The 25,243-nt window shown below is 41.5% G+C and overlaps 1 protein-coding gene across 6 annotated transcripts in view; it reads left to right on the top strand.

The window, feature by feature from the left end:
• Positions 1-25,243, top strand: part of DLC1 (DLC1 Rho GTPase activating protein) — a 409,890-nt gene that overhangs the window by 217,922 nt on the left and 166,725 nt on the right. The window contains exon 1 of one of the 6 annotated variants that reach the window (XM_090035990.1): positions 24,257-24,479. The exons of the other annotated variants lie outside the window; for them this stretch is intronic. Within the exon in view, the coding sequence (XP_089892116.1) occupies positions 24,341-24,479 (139 nt within the window). The 5' untranslated portion in view covers positions 24,257-24,340. Of the gene's footprint in view, positions 1-24,256; positions 24,480-25,243 lie in introns of those variants that run through there. 6 annotated transcript variants of the gene reach the window in all.

Below are 25,243 nucleotides of genomic sequence, written 5' to 3'. Positions count from 1 at the left end.
CCTGGTGTTTGCTTCTAGTGATGAGGTTGGTGAGGTTTGGTGCTTGTTTGAAGGCTAGGATGGGTGGTTCTGGGAAGATCTCTTTAAGAACTGGGTCTTCTTCTAGTATGAGTTGCAATTGTTTGAGGATTTTCCACATAGGTTCCAGGGAGGTATTATATGTCATAACCAGTGGTATGCGACTCATGGGGGTTTTCCTTCTATACTGCAGCAATTCTTCATGTAGTAATGAGGTAGCTCTTTCAAAATGGTGATCTATCTCTCTGGAGCAGTGTCCTTGTTGAGTGAAAGCCCTTTCGAGATTTGTGAGGTGATGATCATGGGTGTCCTCCTCAGTCCAAATTCAGTGGTATCAGAGGGTTTGGCTGTATATTATAGCTTTTTTGGTGGGTTTAGGATGATTGCGGGTTCTGTGCAGATATGTATGTTGGTCTGTGGGTTTCTTGTATATGGTGGCCTGTATTTTGCCATTCTGGATATTTACCGTTATGTCTAAAAAAGGAAACGTTGGTGCTGGAGTATTCAAGAGATAGTCTGATGGAGAGGTGATGATTGTTGAATTTTGAATGGCAATCAATCAGAGATTACAGATTTTCAGTCCAGATGATGATGTCATTGGTATATCTTAAGTATAGCAAGAGTTTTGTGGTGCAGTCCTTGAAGACTTCTTCTTCCAGGTAGCTCATAAAAAGGTTGGCATACTCTGGGGCCATTTTGGTGCCCATAGCTATGCCCATGGTCTAGAGAAAGAGTTGGTGAAACTAAGATTGTTGTATGTCAGGATGAAGTATATAAGTTCAGTAATATCTTTGGGTCTGTACTCTGAGTTAAAATCTTGCTCTTGTAGATATGTAAGGCAGGTTTGGATGACAACCAGGTGTGGGATGTTGGTATATAAGCTGGTAACATCCGTGGTAGCTAGGAAAGCGTTTCTGGGAAAGTGGTCTATGTTTTTAAGTTTTTATAGAAAATGGTTCTTTGGCATTTTTTATAGTCTGTTGTGTAGTTCAGTATAGTTTGGGGGACTTCATGCCTTTTATGAACTAAAAAGTCTTTCCAGCTGAGCTCACCTTCTCTAACTTTCTCTGTTCTGATGGCTAAATCAGGCTACTCTCCTGCAAAGAGCATGCTTGTCTTTTCCTCTCTGTTGCCCAAAGCTTCCTGTGTTTGTGTTTGAGCTTTCCTGAGTTCATGTGCCTCTTCTTCCAACTTTTGGTATCTTTGTTTTGCCTTTGGTGACTTTCTGTTATACCAGTTCCTCTCCAGCCAACAGAGAGGTTAAAAAAAAGGTTATCCCAGCTTCAGTTAAACTAGTGTCCAAAGCTGCTCAGTAAGATCAGTAAATTGGTTATGGTCCATAGTCTGAGAGAGAGGTGATACAGCCCTTGTCAGTAAGGGCAGATATACATTCACATAGAGGAACTGAAAATACATCCATTTCCTAACTCCATAACATCAACCACAATCAATATGTTGTACATGGATTCCCCAAGTCATATACTTTCAGGGCATGTCCCACATGGCATGATGCAGTACAACATAAGCTTTGAAGATAGCTTTGAACAAGTTAGATCTGGTACTAGAACAACATAGACATGGTAGCCCCCCACACTCTGCCTAGACTAATTAGCATTCTTCAGAATCCACTTGGTATATCTAGCCTCAGGCTCAAAACTGTGTGCCTTGCTATAAAAGTTGGGGGCAGATGTAAACCCCCCAAAATTGGCTGTTATAATTGAATGTCTGCATGTTTGTGGCTTGAAGCCCATTGTAGATTCAGATGGAAATATTTGCTGCTGTAATGTGTAATACTGTAATTTGTAATTCAGCCAATTTTGTGTTTTCATCTTGAACAAATCACCAGATTTGGAATCAGGGAAGAATTCTTCCCCTAGGTCAGATTAGCAGGAACTGTAGGGTTTTGCTTCCTCTGTAGTGTAGGGCATGGTACTCTTCCTACGATCAGCAGTAATAACTTCACTGCTACTCCAGTGGCAGTGGCACTCCTGTCTCCCTCGTTTTTTCCTGTGGCAAGTTATAAGGTTGGTTTGGGCTTTGCTTTGATGAGGTAGCTTGGGGCTGTGATACAGGGAAGTGGCTGAAATGGACTATTTTGGGAATTCTGTATAAATGGTTGCCTGCAGATGTAGGTCATTGGACTCGGTGGTCCATGGGGCCTCTTCTGGTCCCATGTTCCTACATCTTTTCTCTTTGCAGCAAATGGTGGAGGTAGTTTTGGTTAACAACCTGGATTTAGGGTGTAGATTACTGTCTCCAGCATTTTTTTTCTCCACAGGTCTCCTAGAATTTTTCCCAAAGAGCATGAAACCTTGTTGGAGACATAATACTTATATGAGCTGTACAACCATATAATATTGGTAGTCACACAACACAGCCTTTTAAAAATAAGATGGCATTCCAGTGGAATTCAGTATTTGGGGTTCTTAGGTTAAAACAGTAAAGTTAATAGGCATGCGCATACTGCCAGCTCACCCTGTCTCAAAACCCCCACTGCACTGGGCAAGAGCCTTCTTAATACAGTCTATGCACACTTCAGTTCTTTATTTCAAGTTCTAGTCCCACTGTTCTGACAAACGTTTAAAGTTAATGTCTAGTTATTGGTCATCCATTCACATATTAGGGTCTAGTTGGCCATTATTGAGAGAGTAGTCATATCACTCACATTCCTACATAGTCATTGCATTGCTTATTTTCTATTCCAAGAAAGAAATTAATTCCTTCCTACCCAATGGAGGACAATACCAAAGTCAGTGAAGAAACACTGCGCTGAAAACAATTAACAATTAATTAAAATTTTAACAAATAATGACAGTCAACAAACTTTGGGAGAGTTCAGCCTTCTTTAGCATAGTGTAAGGTCTTTACTTTGGGATTCCACCAAGGGTAATTCACATTCCTCTTATAGGCTGCCCACACTGCCTGTCCCAGGGAAGCTGGCAAGGAAGGGTTAACCCAGCTGCCTGGCTACCACTGTTGCTCAGCCCAGAGAGGAGCAGCAGCCCAGCAGTAGCCGTGGCCAAACAGGCAGGTTAACCCTTCCCTCCATTCTTTCCCAAGACAGACAGCATGGGCAGCTACAAGTAAGTTAGGAAGGGAAATGGGATGGGGAGGGACCAGAGGAGCCCTGGGAGGCAGAGAGGGAAACCAGGATGGGAGAACGGATTTTTACCTTTCAGTCCTCTAGACCCATACTGGCCTAGCATGTGACTGCTCCAAATGTGAGCTAGCATTAAATACGGCCCAAAGAGACTCAGTCTTGGAAGCCCAAATGCAGAGAGAATTCCTTACTAATGTTAATAGCTCTATAATTAAAGTTAATTTTCCACCTCTCATCAAAAAAGTATTTCCAACTATTTTTGAAAATTAGTATAAATGTTGGCATAATTTTTCACTACTAACTTCCAAAACCTGCTAGCTAAAAGTATTATAACCAAGCTGCCAAAATGTTCTGGTTGATTTTTACATTATCCTTTCCCAGGTCAGAATTAGGTTGATTAGATTATGTACTTTAACTTAATTAATGAAGATCCAGTGCTGTTATAATTCTTACAAAGCAGAGTGTTTCAGAAGGTTTTTAAAAAATATTTTAAGACTTGTTCTTGAAGTGCTTAGATCAGCAGTCCCATTGATTTTTTTATGTCCTTTTTTTTTTGACATTTTAATTTTGTCCTTTTGAACTGTATTTTGTTTCCTTTCTGACAAAACCAGAGCACAAACTTTTATCTCTGTCCTGTCAGCTGTTCTGTCCAGCAACTGATCCAATTGTGGATTAGCAGCATGCAAGAAGTAGCTTCATTTTAAAATGAACAGAGAAGTTAGGAAATCTGTATGGAATATAGTACTTTCCTATATATCCTTTGAGTGGACATTATCATAGAATTTGGAAACAATGCTTCATTTTAGCCCATATAGGCATAATATTTTGGAAGCATATAAGAATGATGTGATTAGACTGAATTGGTCATCACTGTTGTTTGTAAAGACGCCACCCTTTATTAACTTCCCTACAAGCACTTCTTCACTATTTATGTGAGGAATGCCTTAAAGTCTCAAAAATGTCTCCAGATTTAATGAAGCCACTATACTATCTTCTTTCAAATGCCTTATTAAAACTTGTTTATAAGCCTTAAAAACACTGTCACTGATAATGACCAGGCAGGGACCAAAATAATTCAGTGTTTAAAGAAACATCCTTGTATTACTGTTCCAGTGTCTCCCCTTCCTGCTTCCTCACATGTGTTCACCTATTGTGTCTTAAATTATAATTGTAAACTATTATTGCTCTGTTAGTCTGGATATAACACCATTGAGTTCCACTTAATTGGATCTGTTACCACTACATTAATAAATAATACTGTCCATTTAAGTAAAATTAAAAGTTTAATGCAGGGCTCTCCAACTTCAGAGCTGCTGGGAGCTCATCATAGACTTCACAGGACACCCCCAACTATTTAAGCAGTAAAAGCACCCCACTGATGCTGCTGCATGAGCAATACAAGCCCCTTCATTCCCCACCACCCCCACCCTCCATATATTCCACCACTCAGGCAGTTCCCCCCACTGTCATGCGAGCAGCAAGTTCACAGGGTCTCCAGTGCTGTCCTGCCCCAGAGACCCCAGCCACTAGTACCTGACTTACCATCCAGCACTTTCCAGAGTGGTTGTCTAATAATTCTGAAAACTATTGGAAGCATATTTCCAATGCCACAGAAACCTGCCCACCTCTTTTAATATAGTGCCATATTATGTATATAATGTCCCAGAAGCTCCTTAATTGAAGTAGATTTGCATTTTGCATCATGCAGCTTGTCCAAGCAGCAATATGGTCTAACAATAATCTTAGAGAGGATTTCTAATTTTCTGTGTCCTAAAGATCTTTTTCATAGGTAGAAGTTAAAGAATGTATATCCAAGGTGGTCAATATACAATTATTGAGTAAATGTCAGATACTAAAGCCAAACTGCATCATTTTGCCCATTCTCCTGGAAATATGGGATTTATATGTACATTAAAACTTGTTTTTCTTTCCAGTCTTCATTTTAAATGGAGATGAAAATTATATGTCAGTTTTAGCCTTTTTATGCCCCAAATTTTGCAATAATTCTCATCTAAATTACATTTTAATATTTGATTCTAATCTCTTGGGATTTATTAGACTATTTATTTATTTATTTATTGTTATTTTGGCCTATCAGGGTGGCCTTTCCTTTTCCCTCTAGGATCTGAGATTGGGAGGCAAGGTCCTTTGCAACTTCTGGGAGAAGTATCAAGACTTAAAGGTTTCCATGTTTTAACTCAAGAGCAGGCGTGGTTTGGGACATCTGAGTCTTGGTTGGAAGGAGAAAGGAAGAATACCTGTGCCCCATGGTGAAAACATTTTCTTATGAGTTTGGGAAGGAAGGGCCTGTATTTATGGATTTCATGGAGATGGAAGATGTAGGAGTAGTAGGCAACAGAAATATTGCAACAATGCTGTGGGGATGCTGAGGCTGCAAGTAAACTGGAATAGCCCTGATAGGGAATGAGAGGTCATCTGCCTTTTAGTGAATCATCTTCTGGCCAGCTAAGAGGAGGTAATGAAAGAACTGGAAGAAAAGTATAATGGCTTTGAAATTATGTTGGGATAGGAAGTTGAGGCAACGGAAGGACTGCTGAGCTCATAAAGTGTCACAGCCATGATTTGAATCAGGCACGTGGATTGTGGGAGAGTTCTTTTTTTGCAATCCCTCTTCAAGCCCAGGTGGGCATAGTGTCAAGACATGTAATTGTCTAGGGGGAAGGAAAAAGGCAGGTGCTTGTTGAAATATGAAAATTTGGTAAGTTGCTTGAGATAATGGCTTTTAAATGTGTGGGGGGTCCTGCCTTTGCTTTACTATGCTTATAATGAGTCTTGATCAAGGCCGGACCCCTGTGGGGATAAGGGGATTTTGAATGTCCAAGCATTCTGAGTCTAGATTCAAGCCCCTCACTTATCTTTAAGTTACTGTCATTCTAAAACAGTGATTCTCAAACCAGGGTGATGTGATATTCTTTTAAGGGTGCCGCATGGTGCTGTACAATATTAGCACTGTTAATTGTGCAAACATGTACAGAAGATTAACAAGATAAAAACAGAAATTTCAAATAATAATTTAATTTCAACAACATTCTGAGCTGTTGGTATCTTTTTTAGTTCTTTGCAATGGAAAAAGTTGCTTTATAATTCTTCTGTATTCCAAAAAAAAAAGAGCGAAAGCTAAGAGTTGTCATTTTCTGAGGGGCACCTTAAGTCTAAAAAAGTAGAGAACCACTGGTATATACTGTTATAATCAAGAACATAGCCTGTGCACCTAGGTCACTGACAGGAATACAGAACTTGTGTTGTTTGTTTGTATATCTAGAAGGTCAGCTTCCACTTATAAGGCTCAGAAAATTTCAGTTTCAAGGAAGGTATATATTTCAATGTATATCTTTTATACTTCAGGGGTGTAGGTTGTAGCCGTGTTCCTCTAAGGACAGAGGCAGACAAGATTCTTTGGGTAAATCCAATAACTTTAAAGAACCTTGTCTACCTTTCATACCTGATGTGTAAATCCTCTCTCCTAAGGGTGCAGTGAGGGTTTTGTGGCTTTAATGGATCCTCTCAGATAACTAAATGTATTAATGGGCCTATAGGCCCATATTTTTATGGGGACTGTGAACACTTTTGACAAAGGGTGGTGGTCGACAGAAGCCAATTGTCTTGGTGCGCTGTGACCAGTGGGGTCCCTCAAGGCTCTGTCCTAGGGCCTGTACTGTTTAACATCTACATCAATGATGTGGACATTGGTGTCAGAAGCAGACTGGCCAAGATCGCCAATGACACCAAACTCTGGGGTAAAGCATCCACACCTGAGGACAGGCGGGTGATCCAGGTGGATCTGGACAGACTCATGAAATGGGCAGACGAGAACCTGATGTTGTTCAACACCAAAAAATGCAATGTTCTCCACCTTGGGAGGAAAAACCTACAGCATCCTTATAGGCTCGGCAGTGCTATGCGGGCTAGCACTACAGATGAAAGGGATTTAGAAGCCATGGTTGACCACAAGATGAACATGAGCCTTCAGTGTGATGCTGCGGGTAGCAAAGTGAGCAAAACGCTGGCTTGCATCCATAGATGCTTCTCAAGCAGATCCCGGGACGTCATTCTCCCACTGTACTCAGCCTTGGTGAGGCCGCAGCTGGAGTACTGTGTCCAGTTTTGGGCTCCACAATTCAAAAAGGACGTGGCGAATCTTAAGAGAGTCCAGAGGAGAGCCACACACATGATCAGAGGTCAGGAAAACAGACCTTACGATGACAGGCTGAAAGCAATGGGGCTATTCAGCCTGGAAAAGCGTAGGCTCAGAGGGGATCTGGTGGCCACCTTTAAATTTATCAGGGTGCTCATCAGGATCTGGGGGTACGTCTGTTCACCAGAGCCCCCAAAGGGATGACAAGATTGAATGGTCACAAACTCCACTGTGACTGGTTCAGGCTGGACATAAGAAAGAACTTCTTTACTGTCCGAGCCCCCAAGGTTTGGAACAGACTGCCACCGGAGGCGGTTCAAGCACCCACTTTGAACGCCTTCAAAACACATTTGGATGCTTATCTTGCTGGGGTCCTATGATCCCTGCTGACTTCCTGCCCCTGGAGTGGGGAGCTGGATTCGATGATCCTCCAAGGTCCCTTCCAGCCCCAATGTCTATGAAATCTATGAAACGTTGCCCATTGATTTTGTTGTTGTTGACATTCCTGAGCTCCATCCAAAAATCAACCTGAACATTAATTCAGTATTTTTACAGTTTGTACCACCTTAAACAATTCAACTATCTCTCACCCTTTAAATACTTGTAACTTGTTATCATTATTCTCCCTCTGCCCCTTTAGCTGTCATTTGGCAAAGATGAAAATGTTTTGATGTTTTAATCTTTCTTCATAAATCAAACTCCCCAGCCCTTCATCATTTATGTTGCTCTTATCTGAGTTCCTTCCAACTTGTTGACATCTTTGTGGTATTAGAGTGCTTAAAACTCAGTGCTTAAATACTGCATAGGTGAAGTTTTACTTGTGCCTAGTTCAATATCCTATTCCATTTTTTGTTGAATATAACTAGTATTTAAATGTGGCTGTTGCCTTCTATTATAGATGTAAGCAGAGAAATGAATACTAAGGTTACAATTTCAGGAACAGAAAAATAGCAGTGATAAAAAATTATATATATTTGTCTGTTTTAGCAAAAGCTGTAAATAAACTACTACTACTGGTATATATTTATCACACCAATCTACATGTGTTTACATGCCAACAAATTTGAAACCTATACATACCATTTTTGTTTTAAGAATTACGGCTACAACACTTATTTCTGTGGCTCATTCTCACAGTAATTCCTTTTTATTTATTTTGGGAAGGAGCCTGGGTTTTTAGTTTTGTTTTTTAATTTAAAACACAAAACATCTTAGGAAAAAATCCAGTGAACACCAGTGAATCCTACCATCACAATTGCTATCCAAAACTTACTAAAATTTTGGCTTGGGAAACCACAATTGGATTTGCTATCAGAATCACTTTGCCTTCAAAAGTGGTCTTGGAACAGAAATTTCCACATCATTCACTTCAGCAAAGATTGTTACAAAATATTAATTTAATTTCTTCACTACTTTACCAGCCTCTTTAATTACTCCCTCCCCCATTGATATAAAGAGCTTAAAGAAACAGATGCAATTTATCTTGCTTGTAATGAATTAAATGATTTTTTCTAGATATATTTTGGCTATTTCTTTTTCAGGTTCTCAGGCTGATTTTCTGAAGCCTGGTCTTAAAAGTACAGAGCCACAGGGCTCCCATTAAAATGTTGGAATAAGACTTTTGTTTCAATTTTCATAAAGCTCAATAAAGAAATAAACTCAATAGTATAATAACTTAATAACTGTGTGCCCCTAAACCTATAGGCTAGGGACACACATTCAAAAAACCTGAGCCTGAATTGATTCAATCTTTGCAGGTTAGTCCAACCTGGCTAAACTAAACTGGTTTGTAACCATACATACACCCCCTCTGGACTGAAGAAATGCAGGCATATGCCTGCAGTGGCTCAAGCTAGAAGTCAGCGGGTTGGTGGGGGATGCTATAGCATCCCTCCCTTCCCTTTCCTTCTACAGTACTGAGCTGAGGGGAGGCATGGAGAGGCCCTGGAAGGATGCTTTGATTAGGGAAGGTTACCTCCCTCTCTGCCATTGCTGTTGATAACAGAGCATTGAGTTACACAGTAGGAAGTTGTACAGGGAATTGTTAGTATTTATCAGCCCATCAAACAAAACAACAGCCTCTCTCATTAGTTCAAGCTCTTCTTAAACACCTTTTTTTCAAGGAAGGAATGGAGAGACATTACCAGCTACCTGTTGATTAGCTCCAAAAAACCCTAAGCCACAGTGTCCTGTCTGCCTTTGTCCTCTCTCCCACAGCGTGGACCATAGCCAGCACGTAGTATGCTAGCTAATGCTGAGAGGCATCTACATTGCATAAACCAATTTAACCCAAATCAGTTAAGTCTGATACTACATTCAACCAGGTTTATCTCAAACCCATTTCAGCCATTTTTCAAACTGGTTTATGTGCACTGAACATCTGTTCTGTTACGGATTTAAACCAGTTTCTGTTCATTTAAACTGGTTTATGTGTAATGTCTGTCCCTAGCCATAGACTCATATATTCATAGATTGTGAGGCTGGAAGGGGCCTCAGAAGATCATCAAGTCCAGGCCCCCTGCACCAAGCAAGAATGACAGCTGGGGTCAGGTGACCCCCAGCAAGGTGATTGTCCAGTCTCCTCTTGAAGATTTCCAGGGAAAGCAATTGCAACACCTCTGGAGGGAGTTTATTCCACAGTCTGGACACCCTAGTTGTGAAGAAGTTTTTCCTAATGTTGAGCCTAAAACAGTCTTCTAGGAGTTTTGAACATTACTCCTGGTTTTCCCCAAGGGTGCCCTGGTGAACAGGTGTTCACCGAGCCCTTGACATAGGCCCCTGATGTAGTGGTAAGCTGCTAACAAGTCCCCTCTCAGCCCTCTCTTTTTCAGGCTGAAGAGCCCCTGGCTGAAGAGTCCCAGGTCCCTCAGCCTTTCCTTGTATGGTTTGCTATGCAAGTCTCTGATCATACGGTTGGCCCTCTGGACTCTCTCAAACTTTACCATGTCCTTGTTAAAATGTGGCACCCAGAATGGGACACAGTATTCCAGCTGTGGTCTCACCAAAGCTGAGTAGAGTGGAAGAATCACTTCCTTGCTTTTGCTGGTGATGTACTGATTGATGCATCTCAGAGTATTATTTGCCCTGCTGGCTACAGTGTTGTGTTGCCAGCTCATGTTCATACTTTGGTGTATGATTACCCTCAGGTCCCTTTCCTGCCTAGTGCAGGTCAGATTAACATTGCCAAGCTTGTAGGTAAGTAGGGGATTGTTTGTCCCCAGAGCACTTTACATTTCTTGATGTTGAACTACATCTGGTTCTGATCTGCCCTACTTGCCATCCTGTCTAGGTCCACCTGTATCTGCAGCCTATCTTCAAGTGTGACCACGCTTCCCCATAACTTGATGTCACCCACGAACTTGGCCAGTGAACTCTTCGCTCCTACATCCAAATCATTGATGAAGATGTTGAATAGCACTGGACCAAGAATGGACCCCTGAGGCACACCACTGGCACGTCTCGCCAAGATGAAACGCATCCATTCATTAGGCCTCTCTGGGTCCTACCCCACAGCCAGCTTCATACCCACCTAATTGTCTCACAGTTAAGTCCACAATCCTCTAATTTTCTAACAAAAATTGTGAGATACCAGATCAAAAGCTTTTTGGAAGTCAAGGTATACAATGTCAACCTCCTCTCCCTTATCCATGTGGGAGTTACCTGATCATAAAAGGAGATGACTTTGGTAAGACAAAACCTGCCCATGATGAAGCCATGCTGGCTGTCATTCAGAATCCTGCCTTCTGCAAACCTATTGGCCATAGACTCCTTAATGAGTTTTTCCAGGATTTTCCCTGAAATAGAAGTTAGGCTAATTGACCTGTAGTTACCCAGGTCCTCCCTTCTCTCCTTCTTGAACATGGGTACAAACACTGGCCCTCTTCCAGTCCTTAGGGACCTCTCCAGAGCACCACAAATTTGGAAGAGTTTCTCCAGGGGTTCCACAATGACTTTGGCCAGCTCGTTCAGCACTCTCGTATGAAATTCATCTGGTCCTGCTGACTTACACGTGTCTAATTTTTTTCACTGAAGGCAGTCATTCTTACCCTGCTCATTCTGTATGCTATCTGGCATGATTCTCCCCTTGGCCCAGTGAAAGACTGAAGCAAAGTAGTCATTCAGGAGTTCAGTTTTCTCCTGAGTGCCGGTAACCAGCTGCCCTGAGTTGTTGAGCAGTGGCCTCACACTCCCATCTGTTTTTCTCCTGTTTCCTACGTATCTAAAGAAGGACTTCTTGTTGTCCTTGATTCCCATAGCTAATTTTAGTTCAGTCACTGCGTTAGCCTTTCTGATCTGTTCCCTACAAGTGCAGGCCATTTATGTATAGTCTTCCTTGGGGCATATCCCAAGCTTCCATTGTCTGTCTGCCTCTTTCTTCTATCTCAGGAAGTGAAATTGTGACCCCTGAGACTTAGTGCAAAATCTTCCATTGACCTTGACTTGAAAATGAGGTATCTGTAAGAACACATAAAATAGAGTATGGTTTCTGTTTTGTTTGGTACTATGTTGTGAGCACAGGTAACCAGAGTATTTTGCTGACTGACAAAAAACTGAAGCAGATTATTATAACTACTACTATACTTCAGCTAATGTTTCTGATATATGTAACAATTCTCCTCTACAAACAAATAGTTTAATTTAATTAACCATAAAACAAAACTGAGTCACAGACTCAGCCATAGCAAAACTCCCTGCAGTGAAAGTCAGTGTGTGTACTTGTAGTTGTGGCATAAAGCCAACTTTTGCATTCCCTTGATGCTGGGGCTACAAAGTGCAGGATCATCCTCCCTAAATAAACAAAAGTAGCCTGAGGGCATATGCCAGTTGCTAATTACCCCGGGATCTCAAACTACCATCAAAGACTGGGACAAGCATAGGAATATTCTGACTACTCCTCTACACTCCAACAGCAGAGTTCTCTTCACTGGAGAATTCTCCCTAGGCTGAAGTAATGCTCATAGAGGCGAGAGACAGACATTCAAAAACACTGAGCCTGACTTGATTCAATTTTTACAGGTTATTCTAACCTGATTAAGCTAAACCTGTTTTGTAACAGACACCTCAGAAATGCAGGCACATGTCTGCAGTGGCTCAGGCTAGAATCCAGGAGGCGCTAGAGCTGCCCTCCCTTCCTTCCACAGCATGGAGCTGAGGGGGGGTGTGGCCAGGCTTCCACAGGACATAGTGAATAGCTTGGCAGGGAATTGACAACAGTGTTTATCACCCAATTAAGAAGAGAACAGAGGAACATTAACAGCTACTTGTTGATTCTGCCTGTTGATTCGACCTGTTCATTCAGCACAGGCCCCTAGCCAGCATGTGCTCTTGTAGCTAATACATAGACACCTCCTCAGCAAGGCAGAGGGGATGGGGGAATTCCTACTTATCAGGGAATGGTGAGGAGGAGGGAGGAAGCAGTCCTCATTCTCTGGAGCTGGAGCCAGGGAGCCAAGGAAAGGGGCCAGCCCTGCTGTGGAGCAGAGAGCCCCGCCCAGCCCAGAGAATATGGTGGGATACTTGGAGTGTCTGGTTTAATTTAAACCAGCAAGGGCTCTGGGACAGACATTGCATAAACTGGTTTGAGCCAAATCAGTGAAGTCTGATACTACACTCAACCAAATTTATCTCAAATGGTTGCCATTCTCAAACTGGTTTATGCGCTCTGAACATCTGTTCTGTTACAGGTTTAAACCAGTTTAGGATTGTTTATACTGGTTTATGTGTAATGTCTGTCCATAGCTAGCGGGTCTGAACAGACATCACAAATCTCCCAGGAGAATGCCTTTTTGTTTGGGGATCCTACAGACCTACCAATCCATTGTCTCATTAAGTACAGGCAGTCTTCAGACTTACGACACAATTGCTGAAAACCACGTCTGAAGTCAAAACGTTGTAACTCAGAACCAATTTTCCCAAAGAAATAATGTTATAAATGGGGAATTGATTCCTGAACCAAATCCCGCTACCCTATTTTCACCAAAAATAACCTAGAATTTTGTACTCAATCAATTCTGGATGAGTAATATAGCAACATTAATGTATTTATATTGTAAATAGCAATCATATTGATTCGGAAGGACTTCTTCGAGGTGACTTTGCTGGACTTTTTGAAGGGCTCTTGGTTGGACTTTTTGAAGGGTTCTTGGCTGGAGTCTTCTCAGGAGTCTTGGCTGCAGGTTCTTCTGGACTCTTGTCTGCTTTCTTAAAGAAAGTGTCCAAGGAAGTTTGGATAGATGTTCTCCAGGAAGATAGGTGATGCAGTGAACTTGTTTGCTGGCATGGCATGGTGTCGGATCAAGCATTGTAAAGTCAAAACTGATGTCAGGAAGTTGAAACGGTGTTAATTTGTAAAAGTTGTAAGTGCGAAACGTTGTAACTCAAAACATTGTAAGTCAAGGACTGCTTGTACCTGTAAAGTATGTGAGATAAAGTATGCTAACACTTCTTCCACACTCTCCACCCCCTTCTGTGACTCATTCAAGTTAATGGCCAATTATTCCACAGACAAGTTTTGTCGGGTTGTATGCTCTCCCTGGCCACTGAGCAGTAATGCAGCTTAGAAGGGCTGTGTCTGTGTACGGCTGTGTCTGCCCTCTTTTGTATCAGGTTTTGCCTCACATCAGTCAGGACTGCCTCAAATCCAATGTCAGTTTACAGCCAGGACAGGAATGCCAAGACTAGGATTACAAAGTAGCCACTGGAAGATTTGGCCAATAATTTGCAAAGTAATTTAAGGAAAAGCATGCAAAATTTTGAAGAAATCCAATTCCTAAAGCAGTAAACCAGACTGTTTTATGAAAACTTCATTAGCTTGGCTAACACCACACAGTACATGTGGAACATTACCATCTAATAATAGCCTTAGCTGCTGTTGTGTCTCAATTATAGATTATTTTTGTATGCTCTTTAAACTATGCTGTATATATTCATTATTCACAATTGCTTTTTTGTGGATAAGAAAGTATATATTTCATCTGATACGATAATTGCTGTAATCTTCAAGATAATTATGTTTGACACTCCCTATAATGCTTCATCATGCATCTGTGATACAATAAGCTTATATAAAGGTGAAGTGAAACATTAGATTGTTTATCTCTTAAAAATTAGGCATTAGAACTTGTAATCTGGAGTTACTACAGTGTTTTTGTTAAAATGTTAGGGCCAAGAAGAAAGATAATTTAGGCCAAAAATAAAAGTAGATGCAGGTGTAAAGACTGATGGAGGGAATGTGGTTTAAAAAGTAATGTGGTGTAACAGTTGCCAGCACCAATAGAAAATCTGTGAATTACAGTAAAGAGCCTGAACAGGCATGATGTTCTATTCAAATGGAGAATAACAAATGTTCAATAAAGGGCTGCTTGTTCTATTTAAAGATTACATAAAAATGCAACTAGGTTAAAAGGATATTATGTAAGTTATGAAGTCAAGCAGTCATATATTTTCATATTTTGCTTGGTGCGACTTTTCACTTTCTATTGTATACGTTTCTGTGAACCACATATGGTTATACAAAATAGATCTCTATGACATATGATTATATGCATAAGTCAACTGATTTAAATAAAAGAGGATTGTAAGATTGTAAATCATGCTAAATAGTGCTTTACCCTATGAGAAATCCCGCTGATGTCAATGGGACCAGTCAGCATGAAATGTACTATTCACCACGAGCAATGATATCTCAGTCTGGCTCTTTGTGAACTAGATTTGCATGTCAAGTCAGAGTGAGGGAAGAACCAAGAACTAAATTTGAAACTAAGATACTACGATCTGAGCAAAAAATCCCTGCTGTTGAAAACTCTACCTAGACATACAGCCTGCCTTGACAGCAGGGATTGTATGTGAAAGGTAATACAAGTATAACAGGGCAGCACAAGCTATGCCATTAGAGGTATTTTGACACTGTTATTATATTGCTGTCGATTAATGCTTTCAGAAGCCTGTCTAGCCTAGTGCAATACATATGGCTTAACAGAATAGAGCTTTAACAACTTCCTTCCTGTTTCAAGAACCAAGTTTTAAACCATGGCACCAATTTTTCCCATTTCCCATCATTATTAGGTATTATTTCAGAAGCAACTGCCAGCATTTGGAACAAGGGTAAGTATTCTAATAGTCTAAGGACAGTTTACAACTAATTGCAGGAGAAGCAGGTGAGGCCACCAGTGAGCAAGGCAGAGTGGAAGCCAGAGATAGATATTGCAGTGTCTTGTTTTCTGCCCTCTTCATTGCTTTAGATTTGGATTTCTCAAATTGTTTTAACAACCCCTTTCTTGTCCTTCTGTTGGTAAAATATTGATAGTGCCCTTGTGTCCCTGTGTAACCTGCAGCAGTTTCAAAAGTTCTTGATATTGGGGACAATGCACCTGGTGGTTATGTGACAGGGTTGTTTTGTAGTTTTGAGACTGCATAATTTACATAGGGATAACCCTGCCTTGAGCATGGTATTAGACTAGATGGCCTCCTAAGATCCCTTCCAGCCCTACTTTTCCATGATTCTATGATTTGTCGTTAGGATTAGGATCTTACTGTGGGTTTGATTCTGTTTTTAACTTTCAGAAGATACAGTTATTCAGAAGGTATGTCTAGACAGCGCAGTGCATTGCCATGTACAGATACCCAAGCTAGCTCTAAACAAAAAGTAGAAGCAATAGAGATATGGTAGCAGCCCAGACTAGTTAAAAGTAAGGTATTAGCCAAGCTAAAGCACTGTTCTACTGTGGCTTACTGCTTCTGGTACCCAAGCTATTTAGACCAAGCGAAACTTGGGGGCATTCAAACCCCAAGCCTTGGGCTTGGGCCTGAACATAGGATGCCAGCCAAAGGATTTGGCAGCTTCTGAAGCCCTAGGCAGGGGAGGAGGATGCTTGCTGGTGGTAGGGTCACATATGGTTGGTTCTTGAATGGCTTACAGAGTTGGAATTGTTTTAGCTGATTTCACTTGCAACATGAAAATTTTTTCTTAAAAAAACAAGCAAACAAACTCTAGCCAAGGTATGTCTACATGCTGTGTAAACATAACTTAACCTAGACTGAGATACAAAAAGAATCACTTAAGCCCACGCTTAATTTTGAACACTTGGCCAGTCCCACTGAAGTCAGTTCATATCCAAAATCATATTCAAAGTCAATTATGTGCTCAGAAATAAACATATACTGAAGTTCTTTGTTAGGTGGGGGCTATAATGTGCATTTGGTGAGGATCTTATTAAACATCTTGCATTTTATGTGTAATTTGTTGTTTTATTTGAAAAAATACAAGTAGATGATAATGGCTGAGCTTCTTTGCTGTGCTTTTGCACATCTAGTAATGTGGATTTATCAGACAACAAAAGGCAATTAAGAGTCTGCCCAGGTGGTGTGTTTTGACAGGATTCTCACCAAGCAGTTTGCCAAGAGGTGTGCGGTTGTCTAGGTAGAAAAGAAAAGCAGACCACAGTGAGCTTGGGGTATACCTCAAAATGTTGTTAATGGAATGTCCAGGCTTGTTTTGTTTTCTTGTGTTTTAACTTCACTATAATGTTCAGTAATAAAGGACCAAACAATCCCTAACCACTGCAAGAAAACAAGGGTGACAAGTGGATAAAAAACTGCATGCCATGCAAGGCCAAGAACAACCACAAAGTCTGTGCACTGAGAAGTGGTTCATATTGCCCTGGAAGTGTTGCCATGCTTACCCCTCTGCCACATTGGCCTGCACAGCAAGCCAGGGTGCTCCAGAGTACTGCAGGGTGCTTCGGACAGAACACGCTGTGTGTTCCTGCTCTATATTGGGATTGATGGGAAGCTTCCTCTAGGCCAAAGGAGGGGCCTGTGTCTCATGATTTATCTCATGGATCAAAGCTGTAAAAGAATTCATAGTAATATCCCTGCGCGTTGCAAAGAACCATTCTTTTCATCCCCATTTTATACTATCGTCATGCTTGAGCTTCATTTTCATATTTTAGTTTGAACATGAGACAGAATCAAGTGCTCTTTCTTAGCTATTACCCCAGCAAAGTGTAAGTGGGAGGCTGGGGCATGAAAAAGGAGGCATTCTCTATTTTTGTTTTATCTCAAGTCTTGGGTTCAACAACCCCAGGTGTTTCAATATTTGATAAACCTGGACAGATAACAGAAGTTCTCTTCCATGAGAACTCTGACGTTCTGAAAGTTTTCTTCTGAACTGGAACAAAAAGTCAGAATTTCTCAAAAAATAATATTTCCAATAAATTTTCATTTTGAAGTTTTATTTACAGCTTTCCCTAAAATAATACAGTAACACTGCAATAAAATTATATAGTGTATGGCTATTAGTAAAAGCATAGAAGACTTGCCCTTGGCTATATGGCTGTAGGAGCAAGCTTAGGAAGGAGTCTCCTATTTCCATAAATTCTACCAATCTTAAATTCTACCAATTTAAAATTAAAACAGAATGTAATATATGATGATTATAAAAAGCAGATAAAATGGAACAATATACAATAATAGAATAAAATAATAAAAAGGGAAATTTTGATTTTGGCTCTTATTCTTTGTGCAAATAATGCAAATACACCTAAGGAGTATATACTATAAATTATTAGAGAAGAGCCAAGCTGTTTTTTCTTCATTAGCCCAGCATTTAAAATTTTCCAGCAATAAAGAGATTAATTTTACTCTTATTTCTTCAAAGAATGAGTAAATCCATATCTTACGCTTTAAGTTGTCTATCTCATTCTTCCTGCAAGGATATATCCTGTTTGCAACTGGGGCTGATGCCCCATGTCCATAATGACTGCATACATCATCTGAGTGAATCAGAATGGCCTCTAATTGTTTAGTTTTCTACACAAAAGAGTCAAGTTTGAAAAGATCAGACTGCTTGCATGTCTGTTTTTGTGCTGGCTTTCTTTTATTCTTAAGTTATATCTTGTTTTAAATATAGGGGTAATACTGGTCAGTGACATTTTCCAGGCCTTTTGCCTGGAGAAGAATATAAATGCTATCTGCTTTGAGTGGTACTTCTAGAGCAGCAGTTCCCAATTTGTGGTACATGTACCACCAGTGGTATGCAGACAAGGCAGGAGCACTCATGACCAGTGCAGGCGCCCAGTGGGGCATGACTCCACATCATAGCAAGGGGCACAGCCTCTACCTGTCCATCTGTATTACCAAGGCTCCCCTTATGCAGGTGCAGCTCTCGCACTCTCTGGGCATGGGAGGGAAGCCTTGAGCACTGGATCCAGCTGCCTTCCGCACCAGGGCTCCATGGTACAGGAAGGAAGCCCTAGGTGCCTTCACCTGGGGAGTGGAGAAGGCAGCCAGCTCCAGTGTGCAGGGCTTCCCTCCCATGCCCAGCAAGTGCAGGGAGTGCCAGTGATACAGACTGCCCAACAGAGGATGTGCCTCTTGCTGCAAATGTAACAGGGAACCCAAACCCTGTTACTTGGACACAATGGAGAGGGAGGAGATGGGAACAAGCCTTTATTGGAAGCCAGGCTGTGGGTACTACCGAGCTAAGACTGGAAAGGGAAGGAAAAAGCAACCAGCTCCTCTGGGGTATGTGCAAAAGCAGTCCACATAAAGGTAGGTGACCAGCAAGCCAGTATGAAGAGAAAAAAAAAACTGAGAGAGACATTTGGGATGGGGCCAGGGATTGAAGCAAATGGTTCAGGTTGAGGGGATCTGTACCAGGGACCCAGGGGGCTTGTGCCACTTTAAAGGGATGCAGCAGGCTAAGCCAGCCATACGGGGTTGCAGCTGCAGGAGTGCAGGCTGGCCCTTAATTAAGAGGGAAAAACCCCTGTGCAGGACTGGAGAAGGCACATGACAGAAAGGGTGCAGGGCTTCTGGGCATGTAAGCCCAGGGCCTGAGCCAGAGTGGGAAGCTGGATCCTGCAGCTTCCAGGGTGAGAGGCTCCCTCAGAAAAGCTGACTGCAGGAAGCAATGCCCAGGGGTACCCAAGCTTCCCACAAGAGGGAGAGTGGGTCTAGCCCTGGGAATTATAGTTTGTGAGAAGATAATGTCAGACAGCAAGGACGAACTTGGTGAAATCAGCCTGCTTGCATTTCAGTGGTGCTAGTGTATGTTTGTGTTTGTTGGACACTCGGAGACTTGGGAATAGTTGTAGGGGCAGAGGAGCCACAAGTGGGTACCTGGCAGGCACCCTCTGCGGGGAAGCTGAGGCCTGGAGAGCCAGGGCCAAAGTCAGTGGACCTAGGTTGAGGGGCCTCAGCTAGAGGAAAAAGGGGTTATGGCTGAACAGGCCGAAACCCGGACAAGGTGTGGGGCTCAAGGGGCCCAGCATTAGTCCACAGCAAAAAGGAAGAGAGACGTCAGGTGTTGCGGTCTGAATTCCAAGCCAAGCAGGCCAGGGGACCTCAGAGTAGCAAAACGGGATTAACAAGAGCACCTAGAGCTCGCCAGCTTCTAAGTGCAACCTCCACTCTTCATTAGAAACATCAAGACGTGGCAAGCGAGATATCAGGGGAACAACCTGAGAGGTTTAGTCCTGGGAGCATGTTAAACTCTTATGTTCCACTACTCCAGATTTGTCCTCTCCTTTCCTGCCTTTCCAACAAATGATCTCCTCCCCCTCAAAGCTCTTTGTTTTATTTTTAGACTGCTATGTTGTCTCATTGCCCCATCCAGCCTACACATGACCAAAACTATTTATTTGGTTTTGATCATATCTAATTAATCAGAAATACTGAATAAAACAAAAGGATTGTAGAAAACAAAAGGATTCTAGCTACATACCATAGCTATAAAAGTTAAGATTACTTTTAAAATATGTTTGTATTTATGTGAATAGTCTTTCTTCAAAAACTGACTTGGACCTACATCATAATTTCAACCCATGCTTGCTAGATGTTGAAGGTAGCTTAGAAAAGTGGCTACCTTATCAAATATACTTTTTGCTGCAGTTCATGTGCACAGTTGGTTGAATTGTAAGAATTAGACACAGAAATGAGCTCTGAGAATAACTAGGCCATTTGCCAAGTAAAGCAGGCTGGCTCCCTTCAGAGTATTTCCCAGTGATTTTATTGCCCTGTGGGGTCAAGCCAACTCTCAGGATCTCAATATTGTGCTGTTAGACAGGAGGGTGTGGCACAACTGCACACATACAAACACACAAATCAATTAGGTGCACACACACACACACACACACACATGCACACTACCAACTCAGGCACATACACATCCAAACCAGCCTAGGCACATGCATACCTATCACCAATTCAAGCACATACATACTACACACCAGAAATTTGACAACACTCAGTTGTCAATACCCACACACTCTGTACACATCCATGGATCACTAATTCGTATATCATGCATACGATATATATGCACACACACGTACACACACAGTCACCAGTTCATACACATACAACCCACCTACACATACACACAGGTAAGTTCCTAACTTGGATGTTACAGTGTATGTATGTGTGTGCTTAAGGTACCTGGGATACTTGGGGGAAGGTTAAGGTGAGAGAGAGTTAAAGCGTAGGGAGTGAAAGTTGCCGGAACTGGGATTAAAACTGGTGGACTAGAGAGAAGCTGGCTGAGGAACTGAGGCTTGGGATTACTTAAGGTCAACTGGCCCCAGGGTTACTCGGGCTCACCTGGTGCCAGGGTGGAAGTGAGGGAAAAAGCCCAGTGGCAAGGAGGAAACAGCCAGGAGACAGAGGCAGAAAGTTGGGAGATCAGGGGAAAAAGCAGTGGGGACAAGATAGTGGCAAAGAAACAGGGGTTTGCAGGCAGAGAGGAGCTTAGGACAGCTGGAGCCACAGAAGCATGGGACAGGTGTTGGAGGTGGCAGGAGAGGAAGAAATGAGACAGAAGTTAGAGGGGCAAGGAGCAGTAGGAGTAGAGATTGGAGCAGGGCTGTAACCATAGTAAAGCAAAACCCAACTCAGGGGTCCAAATAACAGTTTTATTAAACAGACAACACACTACACAGCCCCATGAAGTTACTGGTGTACACACACACACACACACACACACACACACACACACACACACACACACACACACACATGCACTTACAATGGCAGCAGGAGAAAAAGACTCAGTGGAAGGGTTGGAGTCCAGGTGGGGAAGAGAAACAGAGTCCAAGTCCTTGGTTGAAGAGAGGGTGGGGGTGATAACTACTTATCCAGGCTGGAAAGGGGTCTTTGTCCAGCAGGTGTCGTCCAGAGTGGGGTCACTGGCAGAGCCTCCGGGTGGATAGGTGGTATGGCATGGTGCTGGTCCAGATAGAGGGGGCATCCCAAAGAGTCAGTCTTCACTACCCCTTTTTATGGGGCAGGCTACCTCTGATTTTCTATGGGGAAGGCCTGTCTGTGCAAAGTCAGTCCTATTCCAGAAGGCTCCAGGTGTTCTTACTGAGCATATGCGGCCTTGGCACAATGCTGGGTTGCCTCATCTTTTGTTTCTTGAATGCTGAGGGTGGTTCCAAGGGCTGGGTTGTTGGTCCAGGTATTGGGTTTGATGATTTGGTCATTCAGAGGGAGCTATTTTTAGACCTACTGCCACTGTCTCTCAAGCACCCTCATTCATCCCCATTCATTCAGGAGCCAAGTTACACAGGGGTGGGGGGTAGGTGCGAGTCATGGATTACACAATGAGGAAAGGGGACAAGATGGAGACTTGACAAACAAAATGTAAACTGGACATGACTTACGCTAACGTACGTATATAGGCCTAAATCATATAGTATCAGTAAAACAGTAATATAGAACAGTAAAAGTCAACATAAACATAATAATTATACAATATAAAGAAAGAGAAAAAACAAAACAAATACAGCTTGCTACCAAAATAAAATGGTGAAGCTTATCCTATGTCTTATCTCACTTATCTATAGGGAATAGAGAGGGAGAGAAAAAGTCAGAAATGGTTGGGGAAAGGGAGGGAATGCATTTTTAAATAAAAACAAAAACAAAAACTGAGGGCTACAATTTCTGCCATCTAATTTCAAATATCACAAGCAAGGAGTCTTCTGCCATTACCCTTGGAAGTGTTTTCTTTCCCTACCTAGCAAATCTGGCCATTAGAAAATGTCAACTGATATACAGCCAAAATGTTCTTTTTCTTTCATTTTATTCCCATTACTCTGTTTTAGCTGCTTATTTTAACACCTTTTAATCTTTCCTCATAAATTAGCTCTACCACTTTTCAAATAAATCTATTTCTCTCCTCCATGCTCCACTACTTTTTTAATGCATCTTTTTGGCTGCCAAGCCATAACTGAATACATCATTCCAGATGTGGTGTTGCTAGAACTGCATAATAATCAAGGAAAATACTATCAACTTTCTGCTCAACCCTGACTCAATGACATATTTAAGTGAAATACAATCATGAAAGCCTTTTTTACTTCTATATTGACTTGCAAACTCATAGCTAATTTCCTATCCTCTGTCACCTTTTATATCTCTGTTAAAGCTTCTCAGATTTCTTTCCTTAATTGTGCATATTTGTTTTGGATTATTTTTCTTCAGAATATATCGTTTACAGTTTTCCAAAGTAATCTTATTTTGTTTCTTCCTCATATATCTGCTCTATATCCTATTATTTGTTTTCAGGACTCCATAGTTGTTTTTGGCACATTCCAAAAATCAACTGACATTTAATTAAAACTCTTCACATAATCTCTAATAGATTATCAATTAAAATGATTCATCCTGTTGCAGTTTGCATATTGGGCAAATATGTGACCACCTTCTGTTCTAAGTTACCTTAAAGTGACTCCCAAAGGAACTTAATTCTGGTTAGTCAAGTTATTCCTGATTTTATATCGGCCCAAATGAGGTCATAATTTACTCCAAAGTAAATTATGACAAAAAAGTAAGTAATAGAAAAGGAAAGTAACAACAAATAAAAAGCTTTTAAATAAATTATTCAAGGAAGTTTAATAAAAACTGCTATTTAGATTTGAGAACCAGGTCAAAGAAAGTAGAAAGTATCTTGATAGAATCAGTATCCCAATCCTGCAGTTGGTGCTGTGTGCTAACCCCTCTCGACGAAGTTAATCAATTAATTTTAATGATAACTTAATACGTCTAAAACTAATGCTATTTGTTTTTCAAACTGCAATTGATGCTGTAAAAATAAAGGGCCCTGGCTTGAATTAACTCCAGGACAACTTGATCCTACACTTCTGCCCCACTCAACACTCTCACTGATTTCAAAGAAAAATAGACGCATGTAAGGTTTGTATTCTGGCATCACTGAGCTAATCACATGTAGCCATGTGTACCTCAGGTACAGTTCTGGAGAAGGGGGACTGGAGATCAACTACCCCTTCATTCCTTCCTTCCTTGGGGAAGTCATAGGTCATAGTAACCATGAGTGAGCTAGGTCAAATGGCTTCATTTATTGTGACTATATACCAAGTTACTGCGATAATCTAATTTGAACAAACCTTTTAGAGTGTGGGGTCTTATATTTCCTTACAGCTAAGATGCAAAGGTTCAGTTCTGTCCCTCTACAAGGCCTGCTTGTGGAGTAAGCTGGTACCAGGATGGACAAGGAGGGCAGAATCAGGCCTTAAATTATCTTCTCCCACAAACTAGATGAAATGTAGGAAAAATAAGGTAACAGAATCAAATGCATGAGCCACAGGCAAAGAAAAAAATGTCTTTGTCTCTTTCCCATTTCTGTTTTTTCCTCTCAAAAAAATGAAAGATTACCTGAGAAGTCAGTTAAGCAGAGACATGTTATCCTAATAAATGAGCAGGCAAGCATGTGCCCAGTAAATGATTTGATTAAACAGGAAGCTAAAATCATAGAGATATCCATGAATAAAGCTCCCAATCTAAAGGATGGTATTGTTAGCTCATTTGTAAGCCATTCCAGATGTAGCAGCAGCTCTGACTTTGGCAGCTTTCCAGGACGTTGCCTGCAGTCTGAGCTTCCCTGCGTCCGCAGTGAGAACTGCAATGCTTGGATCTTGAGGGAGAGGTTCCACAAGGCTGACGACAAATTTTACAAAGTAACAACCTGCCTTGTCAAGGGGATTTCAGACAGATCGCAAGGCAGACAATGCCCAGTTCCCTGGGGCCAACCTGCAGCTGTTTTACTGTGGATGCGTGACACTTTGCTCTGCATTATGGATCACCCAGTGAAAGCCCCATTGAGAAGATCATTTAGTGATCACATCCGAGACTCTACTGCCAGAGCCCTGGATGTTATCTGGAAAAATACAAGAGACAGACGCCTGGCAGGTGAGAAGGGGGGAGGTTAAACATGTCTTGAAATGCACAAGGGACTAGACCCAATAAGGATAATTAGTAGTGTCATTTGTGTAAGGTGCATCAGTGTCTCCTTTCATTATTTACCTGTCATTTTGTTTCTGTGTCATGTCACTTCCGTGCCCCCCGCCCCTCCTTCAATAGGACTGTGCACGATTCTCTGATTATGGTGCTGTGAGATATGTATTTATTAAAGAACAGCTATTAAATGTCACATTTAACTACTCTGAAATTATGGAGTGAGCTCCTCACATGAAGGAGGGCAAAAAGATTTTATTTTACTGTTAAGTCACTTTCTCCATGCTTTATTGGCATGATGTGCTTCAGTGAGTTGCAAGTCTGACTGTTTCTTAGCCAAGGAGTGTGTCAGTTGGAGTATCTGGGCTGTGCAGTCAAAGATTACTGGTATTTCCTCTGGCAAGGATCTCACTGCTTTGAGCTCCAAGTGAACGTTAGGTATGCCAGAGCCAGACTTCTGAGATATAAATTAAGTATAACTATACAGTTAAAATTCACATGCTCTGATTTTGGCTGGCAAGACTCAAAATCTGTGGCAAACCAAGATGGAGGTCCAGGGGAGAGAAGAATTGTTTGATTTTTTTTTCTTCTGTTTCTTAACTGTCCCTGAAGCAGAGTGCTTCTCATTTGTTCTTTTTATTTGCATTGTATTTAAATACCTTAGAAAAGACAGTAAAAATGCACAATGGGGTGAGCCATGTTAGAAAGGTCACTTTGGG

The sequence above is a fragment of the Crocodylus siamensis genome, chromosome 2, assembly GCF_052110815.1.
Source record: "Crocodylus siamensis isolate JL-2025a chromosome 2, ASM5211081v1, whole genome shotgun sequence".
In the NCBI taxonomy this organism is placed as follows: domain Eukaryota; kingdom Metazoa; phylum Chordata; order Crocodylia; family Crocodylidae; genus Crocodylus; species Crocodylus siamensis.
This window is presented reverse-complemented; position numbering and strand designations above follow the sequence as displayed.